At 39.2% G+C, this 23,122-nt stretch overlaps 1 protein-coding gene across 4 annotated transcripts in view; it reads left to right on the top strand.

Annotated features, from left to right (window-relative positions):
• Positions 1-19,478, top strand: part of ODAD2 (outer dynein arm docking complex subunit 2) — a 277,030-nt gene extending 257,552 nt beyond the window's left edge. For 3 of the 4 annotated variants that reach the window (XM_055087693.1, XM_055087692.1, XM_055087695.1), the window contains one exon: positions 19,279-19,478. In XM_055087693.1, the coding sequence (XP_054943668.1) occupies positions 19,279-19,431 (153 nt within the window). In that variant the 3' untranslated portion in view covers positions 19,432-19,478. Of the gene's footprint in view, positions 1-3,795; positions 4,355-19,278 lie in introns of those variants that run through there. The other variant, XM_055087696.1, reaches the window with a different exon arrangement.
• Positions 19,479-23,122: the final 3,644 nt, after the last annotated feature.

Here is a 23,122-nt window from a genome sequence, read left to right as displayed (position 1 = left end):
CGCCCCCGTTCCAAACAACTATGCATTTAGCTCGTGAGTCTGCTGGGCAGCAATTTGGACTGGACTCAGCTGGGCACCTCATGCGCCTGCTGGCAGTGGCAGACTGGCTTTGTTTTAGAGGCTGGGCTCTGGTGTGTCTAGGGCCTCGGCGGGACAGATGGGCTGACTTGGATCTGCCCTATGCAGTCTCTCACCCCCCAGTAGGCCAGCCTGGGCTTGTTCACAAGGAGGTTGGGCTGGGTTCCGTGAGACACAAGCAGAAGTGCCCAAGGCTTCTTGAAGCTTAGGAACAACTGGTCCACCCACACTTCACTGCGTTCTGTCGGTCAGAGCAAGTCAAAGGTCTCCACTCGATGGCGTGAGCTACAAGTCACACTGCAGCAGGTGTGCCTATAGCAGGCTACTTACTACTGTTTCTTCCTTCTCTGATAGAGAGAGATTTAATTCTCTGTGCCTCACTCTGAACCCATCCACGACAAATCCTCAGGGCTATCTCTCCACAATCAATAGTCCTTAAATTGTTTTTACAAAAATTACATTTTCCCCCTCAGAGGAATTTTGTGGCCACCTCTTAAACTTCTGGGTTGTTTCTTCCCAAGAACACATAGAAATAGTGCCTGTGTGTGTGGGTGTGGGTGTGGGTGTGGGTGTGGGTGGACGGGTGGGGGGTTGTTAAAAATAAGTCGTCGTTTTGGCTCCTGGGATTATGATGATAATTTAATTTTTAATTTTCAAGACATGTTATTATAGTGTCTTTAAGATAAGCCAACAGTATAAATACATATTTACAGCTGCTTTATTTTGTTTTATTCAACACAGAAGTACATGAGGACATGCATCCTAATACTCCAGTGTGGTGATCAGACAGGTTTCTAACTATCCTGATACTTGCTGTAGAAAATAGGTCACACACAAACTGTGAAATAGATTTAAAGTCCACTGGAGATAATTAATTGTTACCAAATGCATCAGAAGGCAAAGATCCTTTCTAATTCAATTTTCAATAATGGCAGAGTTCATAAAGAACTAAAAGAAAATTGAAACTTCTGTGAAAGTAATAATAATAAAAAAGGCATAAAATTCCTTTCCTAAGGAAAAGGAAAGAAGCTGATGAGGAAAAAATAATCAGTTCTGGGAAAGCAAATTTCAGCAAGTTTAGGGCACTGGCAAAAAAAGACTTGGGAAGAAAGGAGTCCAAAGAGCTGGATGGCCTTTAAACAAACAATTTTGGCAGGTGAACAAACTATATGGGACATGAAGGACAGGGAACAGCCTGCCAAATTGGCAAAACGGAACTATGCAAAGTTCTGAAAGGCAAATTAGGGAACTAAGAAAGGATGTCCAGCCAGATCACCAAGGATGAACAAATGTGTGGAGACCACATCAAAAGTGAGAAAGATAATCCAGTGTAGGGTGGACATAAAAGACATCAGAAAGCAGTTAATCGGCCGCACTAATAAAAACCAAGTCATTATTGCCTATGTTATCATTTGGTTGAATAACCACCCTGGATTTCACATTTTTCCGTGCAGGCCTGTTGCCTGGCACCATAGGAGGCCTCTGGGAAGAAGGTTACCGAGGCTGTGTGATCATCGAAGGTGAGGGCGCTCCGATTTCAATAACCCTGGACGACACCCAGCCAGGTGGATCGCTGCCCGCCCGCCATCATGGGCTCCATCCTTACCTGAAGAGCTGACCGCCTTGCTGAGGTCTATGAAGAAATAAGTGAGTCCTACGCCAAAGGGCTAGGATGGCTCCCCAGAAGCTTACAGCCGGCGCGCTACGAAGAGAGGAAGCGGCGTGAGGCGCAGGGCTCCGGGGGCCGCCACACTCCTTCCTCCCCGGGGTCAGGGCTCAGGGCTCAGGACGGGGCAGAAGGGGACTCGCCAGCCCGTAGGCAGGATGCGCACACAGTGAAGCGGAGAACGGGCAGCTAGAGAGGTCTCGAATGCTTTGGGGAAGGTGGTAAAGAAAGACACATGGGTCCAAGAACCTGAATCAGAGGATGCCGCCGCTGCAGACACCACCCACACCTTCTGGGAGAGGAACCTGCTTTGTGTGACAGGCCTGCTGAAGATCATCAGATTTTCCACGTCGATAACTGCCCTGTGGTTTGTGGTGTACAGATTCGGGCTGCTGACCCAATCCTGAAGTTTCGGTTTCATGCTCTCTGCTTTCTCTTTCCCAGCATCATAACAAGGAAAATATTGACAAATTTAAAGGCTAAGTCATCGGATTATCTTTAAGTGCACTGATTTAACCCCTCAGTTTAATTTCAGTAAGATCAAGCTCCATCTTGTGATTGGTCTGTAGACCAGCTTGTGTTGATTAGTAGAAAATAACTTTGTTATCAATTTCTTAATTTCAAGAAGTTAAAGTTGATGTGCTCATAAGAAACAAAAAATCATTATATAGTATATCAATATATAAGTAATATATGATATCATTATAGAATAGTGGTATCATTGTTATCCCATTTTATCAGTGTTCACTCAGTCCTCAGACTAGACCTAGGGGGATTGGTAATATTTATTACCCCATTTTACAGAGGAGGAAACTGAGGCACAGACACTAAGGCTATTGGTTTTTGAAGGCATTTGAAGTGGCAGAAGTTTTTCCTTGGTAAGTTACTGAGTAAAAGTCACGCGCCATAACTTCAGACTTACTAGTCTCTTTTACTTTCCTTGAACATTCTTCTGCTGTGTTTCAACTGACTACTAAGTACCCCACCAAATAGGGTACTTAGTACTCAGCTGAAACACAGCAAATGCATGAAGAAGAGACTGTCTCTGTTATTCATCCCTGGCCAAATCTACCCTTGTGGGCTTTTATTGTCTATGCAGCTTCTATCTTCCGGTATCTTCCTTTGGTGATTTTTAGTTTAAAGATTACATGATCTTACAGTTAAGCTGAAACATCTAGCCTTAAAATTACATTTAAATATGTGGCACTTAGTAAATGGTCATTAATATTGATTGAAGGAATGAATAAATAAAGCATGACATTGGTTTTTAAAGGAGAAAATAGGCTTCCTAGAAAAATAGAAACCCTAATTCTTACACCACCACTTGGGCCAATGATAAGACTAAAGGAATACAAAAATGGGAGACAGCCTGAACTAGCTGTGGAAACTAGGAAAAGGGAGCATTTACATGTCAGAAACTTAACAGAATTTCTGCTAAATATAATTGGAATAGGAACAGACTAAAGGAAGTCACGGAAGGTCAAATGTGCAGAGTTTCCAAACAACTTTTATCATCTAGCAGTATATCTTAAAATTTTTTCTAGGTGAATTACCACTTCAATTGCTTATAAACAACCCATTCTTTTTATGTATATTTAATTCTTAGTAACATTTAGACTGCATCAAGTTTTGCTTTTACAAAACTGGCATGGAACATCAAGAATTTTCCTTATTTTTAAAGGCAACTGCTTGCAGAATGAAAAAAAAATAGAGTTTTCAAAAAACATAAGTAAAAAAGCAAATAAAACCAAGTACATATAACAGAAGATTAAAAAGTAAAAGGAATTGCAAAGAAGTTTAAAACAGCAAAATAAGATGACAGAACATCAAATATACTACTAAATGTAAGTGGATGAATGTTCCTCATAAGAGGTTTAAAAAAAAGCCCTCTGTGTTTGTGTCCAGAGCAACTCAATGTTGTTCAGTTTATATAAGGCACTAAAAGAAAAGTTACACATAAAAATTAGAAGGGTACTCAACAAGAAATTATGCAAACGTTTGTATGAAGGACCTGGGTTCTTTCCTTCTCTCTGCTTTGTGTTGGCTTTTAGGCTTGTAGCAAGACGGCTGCAGCCAATCCAGGGGTGACACGAGGAACAGCCATCGTCAGGTGGCGGGGGAGACCATGGCTCTACTCAGAAGAAGGACGCTTTCCCAGAGGCTCCCCGCCTGTCAGCACACTTCATTTTGGCCGACACTGAATCTCATGCCCAACAACCAACCAACTGGAAAACAGAATGCACTCACCCGTAGACCAACCAATCTGAGATACTTAGCTGTGTGAAAGAGAAACAGGTGGCTACCTGAGCAAAACTGAGCTTCTATTGGAAGGAAAAGGGATAAATGGATTTTGATTAGGCAACCAGTGATGATCACAACACCAGATAAATGTTGATCAAAGGAAAGCTGATATATTACTCAACAGACTTAAGGGCAAAAAAGCATTATTAAAGACCAAGAGTTGCTTTACTTAATGATAAATTCACCAGGAAGACATAATTATTCTGATTCCCTATCCTCCAAAAAAAAAAAAAAAAAAAAGACGTAGCCTCAAAATATATGCAGCCAAAAGCAAAGCAGAAGCACCAGGAGGAAATTAACAATTTACAATTATAGGTCATAGTGGATTGAGCAGACCAAAATTTAGAAAGAAATAAGAAAATATGAACCACAGAATTAAGCTTGACATAACTGGTATGTATGTGTATACACTGTATATGTAGCTAGTCCCACAAAAATATAGTAAATACATATTATTTTCAAGTACACATGGAACATCTTCAAAAATTGATCATATTCTCGACTCTAAGGCACTATCAACAAAAAAACCCCCAATGCATTAAAATCAGAAAAACAACCAACAGCTAAAGATAGCCAAGAAATCAATATATTCAGAAATTTAAAAACCCACTTCTAAATAATTCATGGGTCAAAAAGAAATCATATTGAAAACAGCCAAACAGAACTGATTGACAATGTAAACCCTACATATTAAAAACTCACACAGGATTATTTGCAGGGAGAATTCTTTCTAAGCAAACCGGAGCTAATCTTTTTTTAATAGCACATTTCCATCCAAAACGTTGACATTGATAGAAGAATTCAGGGAAACATTTTACTTCTTGAATGCACACTGGGAAGACTGCCCTCTGTTCTTTCTTTCCCTGGGTGTTTCCATGAAGTCTCAGCTAGAGTCTGTAGGCTGTTCATTTTATTTAGCATTGTTGTAGCAATTTTACAGAACTAGCCAGTCCAGTAAAGGTCAGCCCTCCTGTACTGCCCCCAACGCCCCCGCAGAGGAATGTTTTCTTTATCCTATCAGGTGGCCATCAGAAGAGTCTCTCACTCCCTTCCTGGACCAGCTACCAGGAAATCGAAATTGCCCCAGGTATTGCCAAACTAAACATCTACAAGTTGAGAGTCGACTCTTATCATTAGCTTCACAACTCTGCACAGTGGTGACCTCCTCTTCCTGGAACATCCTCATATGTGTATTTGAAAATCTATGGATTTTAGTTATTCTATTAGTTCAAAGCCATGCAGCATTTCCCTTCTAGCAGTAACTCAAATGAACGGCGTGACCAACATGATGCAAGGAAAGAGGAAGAAATTAACATTTCAGTGTCTGCCCTAGAGAGGGTTTGCAGAAGAGTCTCTCACTTGGCTTGTCTAATAGGGCTGATAATAAACTCAAATAAGGAAGATGAATATAATGACTTCAGCTTCCACGTACATTATAAAAATAATACATTCTTGTTATATTTTAAATTGATTTCTTCTCATGGGTATTTAAAAATCCACAAATATTTTTACAGATCATCTGCTATGATAAAGAGTGATTTTGCACATGGTTGCATTAAGGAAAACCCATTTTAGTTTCCTTTGACTTCATCCTAAGATCACAAATGTTGGCACTCTTAACCGAACAAAGGATAGACTTCCTTAAGCATGTTTCATGATAATAGCTTTCATTTTATTTTGGTTGGCTAGATGTATATTGCCTCTCCAAGACCTCAATTATATAACCTGGGATTTCCACATTGTTTTTGACAGAAAAGTAGAACAAAAATAAGTTATGCAGGCTAAATTTGAAACACATGATATGGAATTGAAAGGACTTAGTGATGAAAAAGTTGTCTGAGTTAAGGCAATCAAATCTTGAAATAGATTTCTTCTTAAACAAGCAAACAGTTCAAAGTATTTGGCTACGCATCACTGTTTCTCAAGCTTGAAAAGATTATATTGCTCCATCTCTCAACTATAGTGTATTTACAGCTGGACTTTGAAGCTGATGCAGTAAACATCAAACTCTTACCCCAGTCTCGGGTTAGAGTCTCCATTAAGCCTCTGTGAGGCTCTGCCTTCAGTATCACAGACAGCAAGCAGAATTTTGTACACTTGAGGAAAATTAGCAAGGTTTTGAAAACCATGGACTCTTGCAACAGATGTTCTGCTTTTGTCATTCCAATAGGATTAAGCTGCTTTAATCTTCTAATGCTATAGAGCCAGTCTTATATTAGACTCTTATTTAGTACCTATTATTCCATACCTTACAGGTTCTTAACCTATTTGGAGGTCACAGACACTTGTGTACACCTGATGAAAGCTATGGATCTGTATTCCCGAAATTTTGCCTGTCATTTCTATCCACATTACAGACCCAGAAATCCACTCATGGATCCCAGTTAAGAATCTGTATCCTAAGGAATCTGAGAATGAAAACTCTGGGGAAAAAAGAGGATTTTGAGTAGTTTTTCTTTAACTTTTGGAATACCAGATCCTCTAATTCAACACTGGATGTATATAGGGGCCATCCATTTTTAGGTAAATTTCTTAAAAAAGATTCATAAGGATTAAAAAAAAAGTATGTAATTGTTGAGGGATTTTAACGTTTGCAATCTTTTCACCAAAAATCCACATCAATATCACAAATGAATAGCTAAAATGTTAGGTCAGGGTCCATGTCCAAATGGTTTTGTTTTTTTCTTCTTTATTCTACCAGATAAGAAAATTCTAACTCACAGTTACAGATCATCAGAACTGGCAGAAAATGTTTTCTGGCTCTGACAAATGGATCTGGATATCTGGATTGAAATTATAGAGAAATTTCCAACTGAGGACTACTTTCAGCATTCTGTCAAAGACTAAATCAAGGAATATAACACACTCAAAAGCTGGACTGTTGTATGCTTCCACTTGGGAGTTAGGGGCAAATGGTTTCCATTCTTTGGTTGCATTTGACTCTGGAAAGCATTCCCACTGTTACAGCATATGTATGTGGTTTTATAATGGGCCCAATATGATGTCATTATTTTTTTCCTCTAAAGATGGAAGAAAATTGAATATTTGGTATTTGAAAAGTCATACACACAGTGATAGAGCTGTTTGCACCAGAGTTTGGTTTTCTTAAGAAATTCTCTTATCTTCCACATTAAAACTTAAGTTAATTTTGGCTCTGAAGTGACAGAATCAGGCTATTAACAAAAACAACGAGATTGCAACACATGTTCCTTTAGCAAACCACTGGAAGTCATAGAAACAGTCTTTATTTCCCCAATACTTAATCAAGAATAGGAAGCATATTAATGGCCACTATAACACTTAGGACATAAATATGTTGCAGGTCAAACAAAAACACAGAGTCTGGAAGAAGAGAGGTGCTTATTTTTCTGCGTCACGCAAATACCCAAGCTGGTACCAAAGCTCTGTCCCATATAATCGTCAGATGTCCATGCTCTTTCTCTCTCTTAGCTTAGTGCTCTTCTGGAGTGTTGCCCTTGTAGGCATAACTCAGGGGAGCCCACCAGATTCAAAATTAGAAAAAAAGAAGGACAAGGTACAAACCTCAGAGGTTGTACACATGATTTGTGCATGTATCTCATCCGGGTGAGCACAGCCATACAGCCACCCCTATGGCAGGAGAGGCTGGAAAATGCCACCTTTTACTCTGGGTGCCGTGTGCACAGCTAACAGTCTAATACCATAAAAGCGAGAGCAAATGGATATCAAACACGTTTAGCAGTCTCTGCCAGAGCCGCCAACTAGTCCCTGTGAGTCAAGCATTATGGCTTTGACCTTTCATTGTAACCTTTTATTCCCAAGCAACACCTGTCTTTGCACACAGAACTTGTGCTCCAACAAAACTGCTTCTAACTCAAGCTTTTTTTCTGGTCTTCATCATGGATCACAATTTTAAACTAAACAAACAAAAACATATTATTTGTCTATAGTAAGGGTTTTCAATGATAAACAGAATTTAAAAAAAAAATCATTGAGCACTTTATCCTGATATTTTCACAGCACATATTAATATTAAACATATACATAATTTAATCCAATTGTAAAGTGAAATATCTGCAGACACACATACTCAATTAGAGAGTTTTCTTTAGTTCCATCTGAAATTGGGAACCTGTTGATTCCGGTAACAGGATCCTCCAAGGGGTGAGCCTGGTTTCCAGCACCCGTTGCCTAGAAAACACATTTGGGGAACGGACTTAGGGGTAGGTATCAGTTATAGTCTTTTTGTTGCAAACAATAGCAATGGACTCTGTCTAGCTTTAAGGGGAAAAGAAAAGAATTTATCTCAATGGTATCAGGGTTACTCATAGAAAAGAAGAGAAAGATCTGTCATGAAGGACAGAAATCAAGACAGGGCAGCCATGGGGATCTAATGCAAAGACCCTCCCCCCCAGGACACTTCTGCCCTAGTGAATCAGCTCTTGTCATGTTTTTCCCTGGTCATTGTGCTCTAGATTCAAAGTCCTGGGAGAAGAGTCTGGAGCTTGGTGTATGGGCTGAATTGTGCCCTCCCTCCCCCCATTCCTATGTTGAAGCCCTAACTCCTAGTACCTCAGAAGGTGATGACTATATATGAAGAGAGGGTCTTAAAAGAGGTAATTAAGTTATAGTGAGGTCATCAGAGTGGCCCTAATCCAATATGACTGGTGTCCTTATAAGAAGAGGAAATTTAGACAGAGATACCTATAGAGGGAGAATTCCATGTGAGCATGAAGGTGGCCGTCTACAAGCCAAGGAGAGAGGCCTCAGAAGAAACCAGCCCTGCTGACATCTTGATCTTGGACTTGTAGCCTCCAGAACTGTTAGAAAATAAATTTCTATTGTTTAAGCCACTCAGTCTGTGGTGCTTTGTTAGGGCAGACTGAGCAAACAAATTCATTTGGCTTATCTTTTTCTTAAGACTGCATGCACTGAAGCAGAGGCAATCTGCCAAAGGAAGCGGGAAAGTAGAAGGGGGGCAGGGAATGTCCAAAGTACAAAACATTGTACATTTCTTCCAAACAGTTGAAGGCTCCTCAGTTGGAAGAGATATTAAATTTATTCCATGTTACTCCATAAAAGAAAATTAGTGTAACTGGAAGTTCTAAGAAAATATATAATTACCTAACTGTAATAAAGAGCTGCCCAATAGAATAGAACAGAACCAACTGCCTTGTATTATAACAGAAATTAAAGCAATTACAATCATTATTATAGGCAACATTTACTGAGTGCTACTATGTGCCGAGAACTGGGCGGGATACTTTCCCACATTATGTTATTTGATTCAACTAAGAACCTCATGAGCAAGTGACCATTACTATACCTCCATTTTAAAACTAATGAAACTAAAATCAGTAAGTGATAAAACGAGATTTTGAACCCAGGCCTAACTAAACTGGGAGCTAGAATTCTTACCCTAGCAAGCAATACTAACACTAAAAGTATTCAAATAGTAGTTCAACCTGCTGTGGAAGGAGAAATTATCATTGTCATTTTCCAAACCTGTGATCTTTGCTTCAGCCCTTGATTTCTAGAGGCTCTGTACTTGTCTTTGTTTCAGCTCTGGTTAGTATATTCTTGAGAGAAGCAGAGAATCAGATGCTTAAAAAGCAGTTGTTAGTGAAAAGCTCTGGAAAGTTAAGAGATTTGTTGAATATTGTGCTGTACTCTTTAAACCACGTCGAAATTGTTAGAGTAAAACAAATGTTGGGAATATTCACAAGATATTTAACTCCTACCTATGTCAGGAGAAAAGGCCTCCAAGTTAGATGTTTATATGTTTCATATCTTAAAAACATTCTGTTCTGTATCTTATAAGCATAGAAGTGACCCAACACTAAATTTTTTATAAGAAGTCTACTTTTGGAGGTCAGACTGAAATGTTTAGCACTATCACCTACATAATGCAATCATTCCAATTAGGGTTGCATCTGCCAGCCTAGGCTGTGCATCAAAAAACCTGGGAAAGCTGCTAAACAATATATAAGCCTGGGCTTCATTCCCAGAAATGGTAACTCAGTTGGCCTGGAATTGGGCCTGGGCATGGGTATTTTTTGGAATGCTCCCCCATTGCTTATAATATGCAACCAGGGTTGAGAACGACTGCCTAAGAACTATATAATCTAACTGCACCTAGAACTAAAAATGAAACTCCATTTTTCTTTAAGTAGCCTACCTGATTTTTTTTTTTTTTTTTTTTTTTGTGGTATGCGGGCCTCCCTCTGTTGTGGCCTCTCCCGTTGCGGAGCACAGGCTCCGGACGCGCAGGCTCAGCGGCCATGCCCAGCGGCCATGGCTCACGGGCCCAGCCGCTCCGCGGCATGTGGGATCCTCCCAGACCGGGGCGCGAACCCGGTTCCCCTGCATCGGCAGGCGGACGCGCAACCACTGCGCCACCAGGGAAGCCCCTGATTTTTTTTAAGTCAGAAAAGCATCAAACTCTGACTCTGGCTTTTATACTACCTGATAAAAGATCTGATGGTATTAGTAAATCCATCCTGTCAAACAACATGAGTCTGAAACTTTTTCTTGTTCACTCTCAATGGTGCAGGAGATTCCTGACATAGGTGCAAATTTTCACCAAAAGATACCTATATATTTTTTGTTCTAGATTATTACACTTTCATATTCTGCTTAGTTAAAAAAAATTTTTTTTATGTACATGAAGGGAAGTTGCTTAGAAATGGGACTTAAGTTAATGTGTTCTTATCTACTGCAATAAAAAACAGCCACAAACCCTCACTGGCAGAAAACATGAAATGTTTACTGTTCATGCATCCAGGGTGACTTAAGGATTAGCTCAGTGGTCCTGCTGATCTTGGCTGGACTAGTTCACACATCTGAGGGTCAGCTGGCCATTGGCTGATCCAGCTGACTGGGCATGACCGGGGTGACTTGGCTGTGCTCACATTTCTCACATCCTCCAGAAGGTTAGCCTAAAGATATTCTCATGGTGATGGCAGAGGTGCTAAGAGGAAGCCACAGATGCAATCCCTTTTCAAGACTTGGCTTGTGTCAAGTCAGCTAACACCCATTAGCCAAAGCATTCACCTGAGCCCATTCACCTGCCCTAAGGGGCAGGAGGTCACTCTGCCCACTTGCAATGAGAGGGCAAAAGGTGTGAATGCAGGGAGGGAGAAAGAATTGGAGCGGAGAAAGAATTGGAGCCATCATTGTAATTCTACAACTGTTGGAGAAAAACAAATCCAATAACATCAAGCCCTGTGACAGAGGACAGGGACTAGAAAAAGATGATGATATGGTGAAATACAATGTTGGAAATACCTCAACACAATAAAGGCTATATATGATAAACCCACAGATAACATTATACCCAATGGAGGAAAATTGAAAACTTTTCCTCTGAGATCAAGGAACAAGAAAAAGATGCCCTCTCTCACCACTCCTATCCAATATGTTTGCTAGTCCTAACTAGGGCAATTAGCAAGACAAAGAAATAAAAGACATCAAGATCAGAAAGGAAGAAGTAAAACTGTTGCTGTTTGCTGATGATATAATTTTATATATAGAAAACCCCAGAGTGAACCAAAAAACTGTTGGAACTAATCAACAATTTCAGTAAAGTTGCAGGATATAAAATCAACATACAGAAATCAGTTGCTTAGTTGTATTCCTTTACATGAATGATGAAACATCTGAAAAAGAAATAAAGAGAACTATCCCATTAACAATAGCATCAAAAATAATAAAATACTTAGGAATAAATTTAATCACGGAAGTGAAAGCTCTGTACAATGGAAAGACAAGACTTTACTGAAAGAAACTGAAGAAAACAAACAAATGGAAAGACATCTCACACTCATGGATCAGAAGAAATAATACTGTTAAAATGTCCATACTACTCAAAGCCATCTAAAAATTCAACACGCCCCCCCTGCCCCCCGCAAAATACCAAAGGCATTCTTTACAGAAATAGAAGAAACAATCCTAAAATTTTCATGGAACTGAATAGCCAAAGCAATCCTGAGAAAAAAGGACAAAATTTCCCTATTTCAAATGACACTACAAAGCTGTAGTAGTAAAAACAGTATGATATTGGCACAAAAATAGATACATAGACCAATGGAACAGAATAGAGAGCCCAGAATTAAATCTCAGCATACATGATTAACTAATATTAAACAAGGGAGTCAAGAACACCCAATGGGGAAAGGATAGTCTCTTCAATAAATAGGCTGGGAACACTGGAGAGACACATGCAGAACAATGGAATTTGACCCCAATCTCAACACCAGTCACAAAGATGAACTCAAAATGGATCAAAGACTTAAACACAGACCTGATACCATAAAACTCCTAGAAGAAAATGTAGGGAAAAAGTCCTCAGTATTGGTCTTGACAATGATTTTTTGGAAATGACACCAAAAGTTCAAACAATACGAACAAAAAATCAATAAACTGAACTACAATCAAACTCAAAAGCTCCCACACAGCAAAAGAAACAATTAACAAAATAAAAGGAATAGGAGAAAATTTTTGCAAATCATATATCAGATAAGGGGTTAATATTCAAAATATATAAAGAACTCATATAACTTAATAACAAAAAACCCAAACAATCCAATTAAAGAATAGGCAGAAGAACTAAATAGACATTTTTCCAAAGAGGATATCAAAATGGTCAACAGGCATATGAAAAGATGCTCAACATCACTAATCATCAGGGAAATTGAAGTTGAACCCACCATGAGATATCACCTCACACCTGTTATAATGGCCATCATCAAGAAAACAAGAGACAACAGATGATGAGGATGGTGAAAAGGGAACAACTATACACCGTTGATGGGAATGTAAATTGGTCCAATCACCATGGAAAAAATATGGAGGTTCCTCAAAAAATTAAAAATATGTCTACCATATGATCTAGCAATTCCACTACGGGGTATATACCCAAAGGAAATGAAAACAGTATTTTAAAGAGATATATGCACTCCTATGTTTACTGCAGCATTATACACAATAGCCAAGATATGGAAACAACCTAACTGCCCATCAGCAGATGAATAAATTAAAAAAAGATCTGGTATATATAAACAGTGGGATTTTATTCAGCCATGAGGAAAGAAGATACCCCGCCATTAGTGACAACACAGGTGGACTTTAAGTACATTATGCTAAGTGAGATAAGACAGACAGAGAAAGACAAGTACTGTATGATTAATCTTATACACGGAATCTAAAAATGTCAAACTCGTAAAAATCAGAGAGTAAAATGGCAGTTACCAGGGGATGGGGGTGGGGGGATAAGATTGATATTGTTTAAGTGTACGAACCTGCAATGAGCAGTAAATTAGTCACAGAGATCTATGTACAGTATAATAAATATAGACAACAATATTGTATTATAATTATGTAATGTGATAAATATCACTACAATGGCAATCATATTACATTATACAAATGTATCAAAGCAACAAATTGTACACCTTAAATGTACACAATGTTATATGTCAAACATATTCAATTTAAAAATGTTGGGGACTTCCCTGGTGGCATAGTGGTTAAGAATCCGCCTGCCAATGCAGGGGACACGGGTTCAAGCCCTGGTCCGGGAAGATCCCACATGCTGTGGAGCAACTAAGCCCATGCGCCACAACTACTGAGCCTGTGTTCTAGAGTTCGTGAGCCACAACTACTGAAGCCCACATGCCACAACTACTGAAGCCCGCGTGCCTAGAGCCGGTGCTCAGCAACAAGAGAAGCCACCGCAATGAGAAGCCTGAGCACCGCAACAAAGAGTAGCCCCCGCCCGCCGCAACTAGAGAAAGCCTGCGCGCAGCAACAAAGACCCAATGTGGCCAAAAATAAATAAGTAAACAAATAAATAAAAATGAAAAAAAATGTTGGAAAGATAGAATTTTTAAACAGAAATAGAGACCAATGGTTGTAATTTTGTTAAATACCAGAGAATAGAAACGAAGGACTCGGCTCCTTCTTTCTACTATCCATCATCTGTCTAAATATGACTGTTAAACCCTATGAAATATGAATAAATTATAATGCATTCAAGGAAATGTGAAGAAAAAATGATACTGTGAGTATATTTCCAAGCACACAATTAAACTGTATCATAATATATCAGTGAAGACACTGAAATTATCAGGGAATAAACATGTATTTGAGTCAACTACTAAGACATACATGAATTAGGTACAAGACACTATATTCTTAAATCTCTTAATAACTTGACAGTCAAGTTTGAGTTGCTATTCTATCAAATTTCATATTATTTGTTTACCTGACTTTAAGTAATGAAACAGATGCTTGGCAGATATTATTAAAATAAGGAGCATGGCATCTTCCTAATAGCTTAGACTACAGTTCATTTTGTCTTCTCAATTTCAGTTAGGTATTCCTTTAAATGATTTCATTTATATACAAATCCAAATAAATGTGGTTCTTAGACCTTTTATCATCCCCAAATTTGGCCTGGCTCTTGATCTGAATAAACAGATACAGTTTTTTAAACTTTTCAAAAATACTTTGAACTGACTGCATGATTTTTAGTGAAATTATCACGTTATTTTGAAGATTTGGAATACAAAAGATGAGTTTCTGTGTAAACACTAAAACTGCTTTCTGTTTGGATCAGATTAATTACAGAAATAAAGGAACAACTTACTACTAACTATCCCCACATAGGACACAGAAGAATGGAAATCTGTGGTAGAATTTTAAAATCTGGCATAGTTAAGATAATAAGAAATTACAAAGTACACATGGTTTTTTAATGTTTAGCTATCATTTTTTCCACATTAAAGAGTACTTTCCATAAATGTGTTACATACATGTGGTACTGGAACATCAGTATACTTTTTAGACAAGAACATTTTTGTACTTGAAGGAAACTTAGAGGTCACCCTATTTAGCCCCTGAATTTAGAGGGCTGGAAAGTAATTGTCAAATAAGTTGAAGTGACTTGCCTAAAATCATGCAGCAATTTTAACCATCACCATAATATCTAATACTTATGTAGTCTACAAAGCATTTTACATTCACTACGTCCACTAATTTTAATAACAACTCTGTTAAAGTATGCAGTACAGTTTTCATCATCTTTATTTTTTAGATGACCTAAACCAAGGCACAGAGATATTAAATAATTTACCCAATGTCACCAAATTACAAAGGGACAGAACAGCCCTTATATGACTCTGCTTCATTACAGCATCAAAGTAACCCAGTTGGCAAGCTAAAACCACAGTGAGATCCACTACACACCCATTAGAATTAGAATTTCTAGACTCAAAAGACTGACTGCACCAGGTGTTGGTAAGGATGTAGGGGACAGGGGACTCATACTTTACTGGTGGGATGCGACACAGTGCAGCCACTTTGGATAGCAGTTTGGCAGCTTCTTTAAAAGTTAAGCATACACCCACCTGTGGCCGACTCTTTCCACCCTAGGTATTTACCCAAGAGAAGAGAAAGCACATGTCCTACACAAGCTGCATAGCACAAATGCTCACAGCAACTTTTCTGGAAAAGCTCTGAACTGGAAACAGGACATAGATGACTCTCAGAATAATTATGCTGATTGAAAGAAAAGCCAGACAAAAAAGAGTAGATGATCTATGATTACATGTACTTAAAACGTTCTAAAATTCCAACTAATCTTTAGTGACAAAAAGCCAATGGGGTAATGGGAGGGCAGGAAGGATCTGGAAAGAATACAAAGGGCCAACAGAAAACCCGAGGGTGGGGCTTCGCTGGTGGCTCAGTGGCTGAGAGTCTGCCTGACAATGCAGGGGACACGGGTTCGAGTCCTGATCCGGGAGGATTCCACACGCTGCGGAGCAGCTGAGCCCGCGCGCCACAGCTGCTGAGCCGTGGAGGGCTGTTGAGGCCCACCTCAGCGGGAGAGGCCACCGCAGTGAAAGAACGAAGAGCAGCCCCCGCTCTTTGCAACTAGAGAAGGCCTGCGCGCAGCAACGAAGACCCAACGCAGCCAAAAATAAATTAATTAATTAAATAAAATTTTTAAAAAAACCAAAACGAGGGTGATGGAAATGTTCATTATTGTCTGTGGTGATGCTTTCACGAGTGTATACATGTCAAAATTCATCAAATTGTACCCTTTAAAATATGCAATATGCTATGTTTCAGTATATATGTCTACCTTGATAAAGTTGTTAAAAAGTGGCCCGGATGAAGTCAAGATTCTGAAAAATCTACTTAATTATACTCAAACTAGCTAGATCACACCGATCCAACAAACGTCTTTCTACCTTTTTGGTTGAAATAAATAATTTAAAAGTACACATATAAAAAACAACAACAATAATAACAACAGCACTGTCACACTTTTATGCCTTTTAAGGCAATTACAATTATCTCTACTTTTTCTAAGCCCCCATAACACTATAAATTCTAACAAAAGTTAGTTGTGCATTTTGTTGATCTGCTTTGTTTTAGTAAAAGCAAGGATTCGATTGGAGAGGCATGCTTAACCCATGCTGGTGGGAGTGCAAATTAGAACAATCTTTTTGGGACACAATTTGGCATAGATGTTCCAAGGATCTTAAAAACTATCCTAGTTTTTGGTCAGATAATTACACATTTGGCAGTTTAGCCAAAGAAAATGATCTCAAAACAGAAAGATTTTTGCAAAGATTGCTCCTCCAAGCATTATTTACAATAGCCAAAAATGGAAACAAATTTAAGGTCCAAAAATAGGGGGAGTTCTTTAATAAATCATGTTACATTCACTCACTGGACTATTATCTAGCAATTAAATAATTTGTAATTTTTTTGGAGAATCACCTGAAGACTTCCAGAAAAAGTGAAGCCAATATGCAAAATGTCCTTCCCCTTAAAACTAATGAAACGAGCAAAAATAGGTAAAAACAGAAGGAAAAAGCCAGCACTCAGAAGATCAACTTCTTATAATAATGCTTGAAAAGTGGTAGTCAGGGCAAGAGAGAGAGACCAATAAATTATGTCATTTGGATGAGTTCCTAGCTCTCCAGACAGTGGCGAAGAGAAAAAGGAGAGCTGATGGCATCCTAAACATTCTTGTGAATCCTGCTCAGTTTGGGGAGAGGCTCATTTGGGATAGAGGAGAGGCAGTGTGGACAAGAAAAGCAGCAAACTCTTGCAGCAGGAAGAGCCCCTTGTCAGCATCTCGCCACTGACAGGGGAAAGTGTTTGGCTCTCTGTTCTTGATGTTCTTGACCAGGAGAAGACATGGTAGACGCTGGGGAGCAGTCAGCATGAGGCACAGAGAGAAGTAAATGAGGACTTACCAGGACAGAAAGCAAAGGAGAAGGGAAAACAAGGCAAGTCCACTTGCAGGAGTAGGAAGATGGAGTGGAGAGACCCAGGGGAACCTCCTACAGCCCCGTCTAAGAATTCCTGGACCAAAATCCTTGGGATTTTCCCCTCTTAAAACCCCTGAGACATCCCAGCATTATTCGAAAAAGGTAAAAAGTGGAAACAACCCAAATGCCCATTAACTGATGTTGAATAAACAAAATGTGCTATAGCTATAGAACAGAATAGTATTTGGAAATAAAAAAAGATGGAACTTCCCTGGTGGTGCAGTGGTTAAGAATCTGCCTGCCAATGCAGGGGACACGGGTTTGAGCCCTGGTCCGGGAAGATCCCACGTGCCGCGGAGCCACTAAGCCTGTGCACCACAACTACTGAGCCTGCGCTCTAGAGCCTTTGAGCCACAACTACTGTGCCAGCGAGCCGCAACCGCTGCAGCCCACGCACCTAGAGCCCATGCTCTGCAACAAGAGAAGCCACTGCAATAAGAAGCCTGTGCACTGCAAAGAGTAGCCGTTGCTTGCCACAACTAGAGAAAGTCTGCACGCAGCAACGAAGACCCAACGCAGCCATAAATAAGTAAACAAACAAATAAATAAATCTTTTTAAAAAAGAGATGAAGTACATCCACATGCTACACGCTACAATGTGGAGAATGAAAATGTGGTATATACATACAATGGAATATCATTCAGCCTTAAAATGAAGGAAATCCTGCCATATGTGACAACATGGATGAACCTTGAGGACATCATGCCAAGTAAAATAAACCAGTCACAAAAGGACAAATACTACATGATTCCACTTACATGAGGAGTCTAAAATAGTCAAATCCATAAAAGCAAATAATAGAACAGTGGGCCCCAGGGGTTGGGGTGGGAGAACTGCAGAGCCGCTCATCAGCGTGTATAAATTTCAGTTATGCAAGACGAGTAAGTTCTAGAGAGCTGCTGTACAACACTGCGCCTGCAGACAACAGTACTGCAGTACACACATAGAAATCTGCTAAGAGGAGAGCTCTCACATTAAGAGCTCCAGTGTCACAGTTAAAAACAACAGCAACAGGGGCTTCCCTGGTGGCGCAGTGGTTGAGAATCTGCCTGCCAATGCAGGGGACACGGGTTCGAGCCCTGGTCTGTGAAGATCCCACATGCCGCGGAGCAACTAGGCCCGTGAGCCACAACTACTGAGCCTGCGCGTCTGGAGCCTGTGCTCCGCAACAAGAGAGGCCGCAACAGTGAGAGGCCCGCGCACCGCGATGAAGAGTGGCCCCCGCTCGCCGCAACTAGAGAAAGCCCTCGCACAGAAACAAAGACCCAACAGAGCCAAAAATAATAAATAAATAAATAAAAATTTAAAAAACCCAAAAAACAAAAACCAACAGCAACAGAAAACATGGGTGAACCTTGAAAACATCATGCTGAGTGAAAGAAGCCAATCACAAAAGGTCGTATGCTGCATGAGCCCATCTATATACAATGTCCTGAAAGTGCAAATCCATAGAAAGTAGATGAGTGATTCCCAGGAAAGTAGGGTGCAGGTGAGGGAAGAAGGGACAATGGGGAGGAATTGCTAATGGGGGAGGGTTTCTTTTGGAGATAACGAAACTGTTCTAAAATTAGTGGTGATGGTTGTACAACTCTGTGAATATACCAAAAACACTGAGTTGTACACTTTAAAAGAATGGATTTTATGGCGTGTGAATTATATTTTAATAAAACTATTATTTTATAGAAGAAGCCAAAGAAGAGGACGGACATCTCCTGGGGCAAGCTGGTGGGAGTGAAGGGAGTGACTTAGCTGAAGGGCTACATCCTGTCTAAGAGCCTAGGAAACGCCACTGCCTGGATGGAATTAACCCATTACAGGGCTTTATGTTAAATTGTAGAAGAGAGACCCGAACTCATTCACTAAATATGATTGATCGGGTATTCACTGCACTTTCCCTCTTTATCCAGACCCTCAGCCTTCCAAAAAGCAGCCAGAACAGCAACACCCCACTCCGACATTCTGAGATTTCAGAAAAGTCAGAAGGGAACCAAGATGACTCACTAACAGATGAAAGAGAACACCTTGGTAGAGTTGCCTACGGTAAAGAAATAACATGTTAACAGCAAAGAAAATAATGGAAAGCATCATAGAAAGATAAAAGGTGAGCAATCCTTGGTCTAGGAAACACCACTCAAGGACTAAAAGAAAATTCCATGTAAAATAATAAAACAACATGCTCTGAAGAACATGAAAGGACATACATTTTAAAAATAAGACTTTAGAACCATGGAAATTGTGGTTTAAAAAATAATACAATCATTACAAAACAAGCAATTACAGTAAAAGACACTTCCGGTATAAGGCGAAATTTAAAAGATACAAATATATATATACATATATATATATATATTATGATTACAAATATTTATTTAATAGGATTACAAGAAAATTCCCAAGCCTGATAAAAGTCACTGTTTTGAGGTGATTGGATCTTTTTTTCCTTCCTTTCATGCTTTTGCATTTTCCCAGTTTTCTCTAGTATGCATCTATTACTTTTATACCGCATATCTTAAAAGATACTGGTTTCTAAGTGGCACGTCGGAGGACATGCTTGTTCACACAAGTGCCATGTGAACACTGTGTGGCAGCAACAGACTCACAATTTAATGGCAGACTGACTAAAACTATGTGACGGTTTATGTAGTTTTTCCTCCCCAAATCTCATGGAAATTTCAAAGGGAATAAACACTAAAAGGAATGAGTCCATAACAGTGCTAGAAACCAAGGACAAGTATTATCATCAAACCATATATGCTGAAGAATTTCTGTAGGACAAAAAGCAAATGAAATTGGATTTAAGAAGAAACCAGAGGTAATTGTCCATAACCGCAAGCACGTGTAGGTGAGGACTGTCAGAGAGCGAGTTACCGTCTTCCCATCAAGAACACTCTCAGCAACCTCGGTTAAAGGTTAAAGTGAGCCATGCACTCTTAGACAGGTACTCACTTAAAGTTTTGCAAAAGTACTGAGCTAGGACCCCACAGAAACTGTGGCATTTTCACCTGAATAAAGCCTGTAAAACCGTTCTCTAAATAAAGCAGGGAAACTATAACTGTGGGATCCTTATGGAGCCAGAGGCTAAATTTGGCTATTAAAAAAAGAAAAGCAGTGAAAGAAGCTCCATACACTTAAGAAAGACAAATTTTCAGATTGAAAGACATCCCCAAGGCAAAATGGGCTGAGCAAAGATAACAAAGAGCAAGACAGACGGCTAGACGTAGCCTGTTTCTCAGAGAATAGAAAAAGAAGAAAAAAAAAACCCAAATTATTTTATGAGGCTAGTATATCCTCGACACCAGAACTAGATAAGGACAATAGAGGCATAAAGAAGAAATTGATCTCACCTTGGATACAGATGCAAAATCAAGTCAGCAGTGTACAAAAATAATAATACAGAATGACATTAAAGATTGTACTCTATTAGCAACAAGGTGTTTCAACTTTAGAAAAATCAAACAATGTAATCTAACACATCAAAAGACTAAAGGAGAAAAAACTGACACTTATTTCCATAATTGAAAAAATGTTTGATAAAATTCAAGTGTGCATCATTAAAAAAGATAAAACCCTAGCAAACTAGGACTGGAAGGTAGAAAAAAAAATTAGTTGTGCCATCAGCCCCGTGCACTTCTTCCCTCCTAAAAGAACTGCCACCTTTATTCACTGTCCTCTCATGGCAGTCGTGGTGGTGTTCAAATAGGTCCATAAGAGCTTTGATTGTTCTCTCTCAGAAGTGGAGCCCACCTAGTGATTGAAGTGGGACTGGCTTGAGAGATTTGAGAGATTATGACATAGCAAACACTACTGACTGGGTGACTTAAGCAACAGAAATCTGTTTCTCACCGTTCCTGAGGTTTTAAAAGTCTGGGATCAAGGTGCCAGCATGCTCTGGTTCTGGTGAGGACGCACCTCCTGGCTTGCAGATGGCCACTGTCTCACGTGTCCCCACGTGGCAAGACCCCTTCTTCTTATGAGGACACTAATCCCATCACGGGTGCCTCGCCCTATGACCGCATGTAAACCCAATGACCTCCCAAAGGCCCCACCTCCAAACATCAGCACACTGGGGCTTAGGGCTTCAACATATGAAATTCGGGGGGACACAAGCATTGAGTCCATATGACTCTTTTAATCTGACAAAGGATATCTATCAAAACCCACAGTAAATATTACATTTGTTGGTAAAACTATAGAAACAGTCCCACTAAAAATAAGATCGAGACAAGGATGCTTGATATCATCACTTTCATTGAACATGCACTTGGAAGTCCTAGTAAATGGAAGGAGAAAAAAAAGTATATGACTTGGAAAGAAAGTGTTAAAAGTGTCCTTTTTATGGTAAATGGCTATGATTGTACAAAAATCCAAAGGTATTTCAGAAAAATTTTAAATCTATTTTTGATGTAATTGTAAACTGGTAACATTGCTTTGGAGAATAATTAGAAAACATCTACTAAAATTTTAAATGCATAACATCTAACCTAGTTTATCACTTGATTCTAGGACGCTTTCCTGCAAAAATTTCTCAAGGTGTGTAAAAACGTATACATACACACTTGTTTGTTTTAACATTGTTTGCAATAGAAAATTAACTGGAAATAACCTAAACACCCAATTGATAGAAGACAATTAAATAAATTTTAGTACATACAATACTATGTAATTGTTTGGAAAAATGAAGTCAATTTTATGTACCAATGAAAAGTAGGGGAGAAAAGCTTGTTAAAGATCCATGTGTGTACAAATGCACCTGTAAAACTATACACCAAAGTGTTAAAGAGTTACCAGGGAGATCTGAGTATTTCGTATGTACCTCTGAGTTATTTGAAATTTTTCAATGAGAAAGATTTGTTTTAAATTAATTTTTGTTGGAGTCTAGTTGCTTTACAATGTTGTATTCGTTTCTGCTGTACAGCAAAGTGAAGCAGCTCTACATATAAATACATCCCATCTTTTTTGGATTTCCTTCCTGTTTAGGTCACCACAGAGCACAGAGTAGAGTTCCCTGAGCTATACAGTAGGTTCTCATTAGGTATCTATTTTATACTATACATAGTAGTGTATATATGTCAATCCCAATCTCCCAGTTCATCCCCCAATTCCCTCCTTGCTAGCCATATGTCTGTGTCTCTGCTTCTGCTTCGCAAATAAGTTCATCTGTATCACTTTTCTAGATTAGAAAAATGTGTATTAATTTTGTATCCTGCAACTTTGCCGAATTCACTGATTACCTCTAGTAGTTTTCTGGTGGCATCTTTAGGATTTTCTGTGTATAGTATCCTGTCATCTGCAAACAGTGACAGTTTTACTTCTTCTTTTCCAGTTTGGATTCCTTGTATTTCTTTTTCTTCGCTGACTATGGTTGGCTAGGACTTCCAAAACTATGTTAAATGAAAGTGGTGAGAGTGGACATCCTGTCTTGTTTCTGATCTTAGGGGAAATCCTTTCAGTTTTTCACCACTGAGAATACTGTCTGTTGTGGGTTTGTCATATATGGCCTTTATTATGTTGAGGTAGCTTCCCTCTATGCCCACATTTTGGAGAGTTTTTACCATAAATGGGTGTTGAATTTTGTCAAAAGCTTTTTCTGCATCTATGGAGATAATCATATGGTTTTTATTCTTCCATTTGTTAATATGGTGTATCGCATTGATTGATTTGCATATATTGAAGAATCCTTGCATCCCTGGGATAAATCCTACTTGATCATGGTGTATGATCCTTTTAATGTGCTTGCAGATTCAGTTTGCT

This window comes from Physeter macrocephalus, chromosome 11, assembly GCF_002837175.3.
Source record: "Physeter macrocephalus isolate SW-GA chromosome 11, ASM283717v5, whole genome shotgun sequence".
Lineage (NCBI taxonomy): Eukaryota > Metazoa > Chordata > Mammalia > Artiodactyla > Physeteridae > Physeter > Physeter macrocephalus.
The sequence above is the reverse complement of the archived record's forward strand: the minus strand, read 5'-3'. Positions and strand labels throughout refer to the sequence as shown.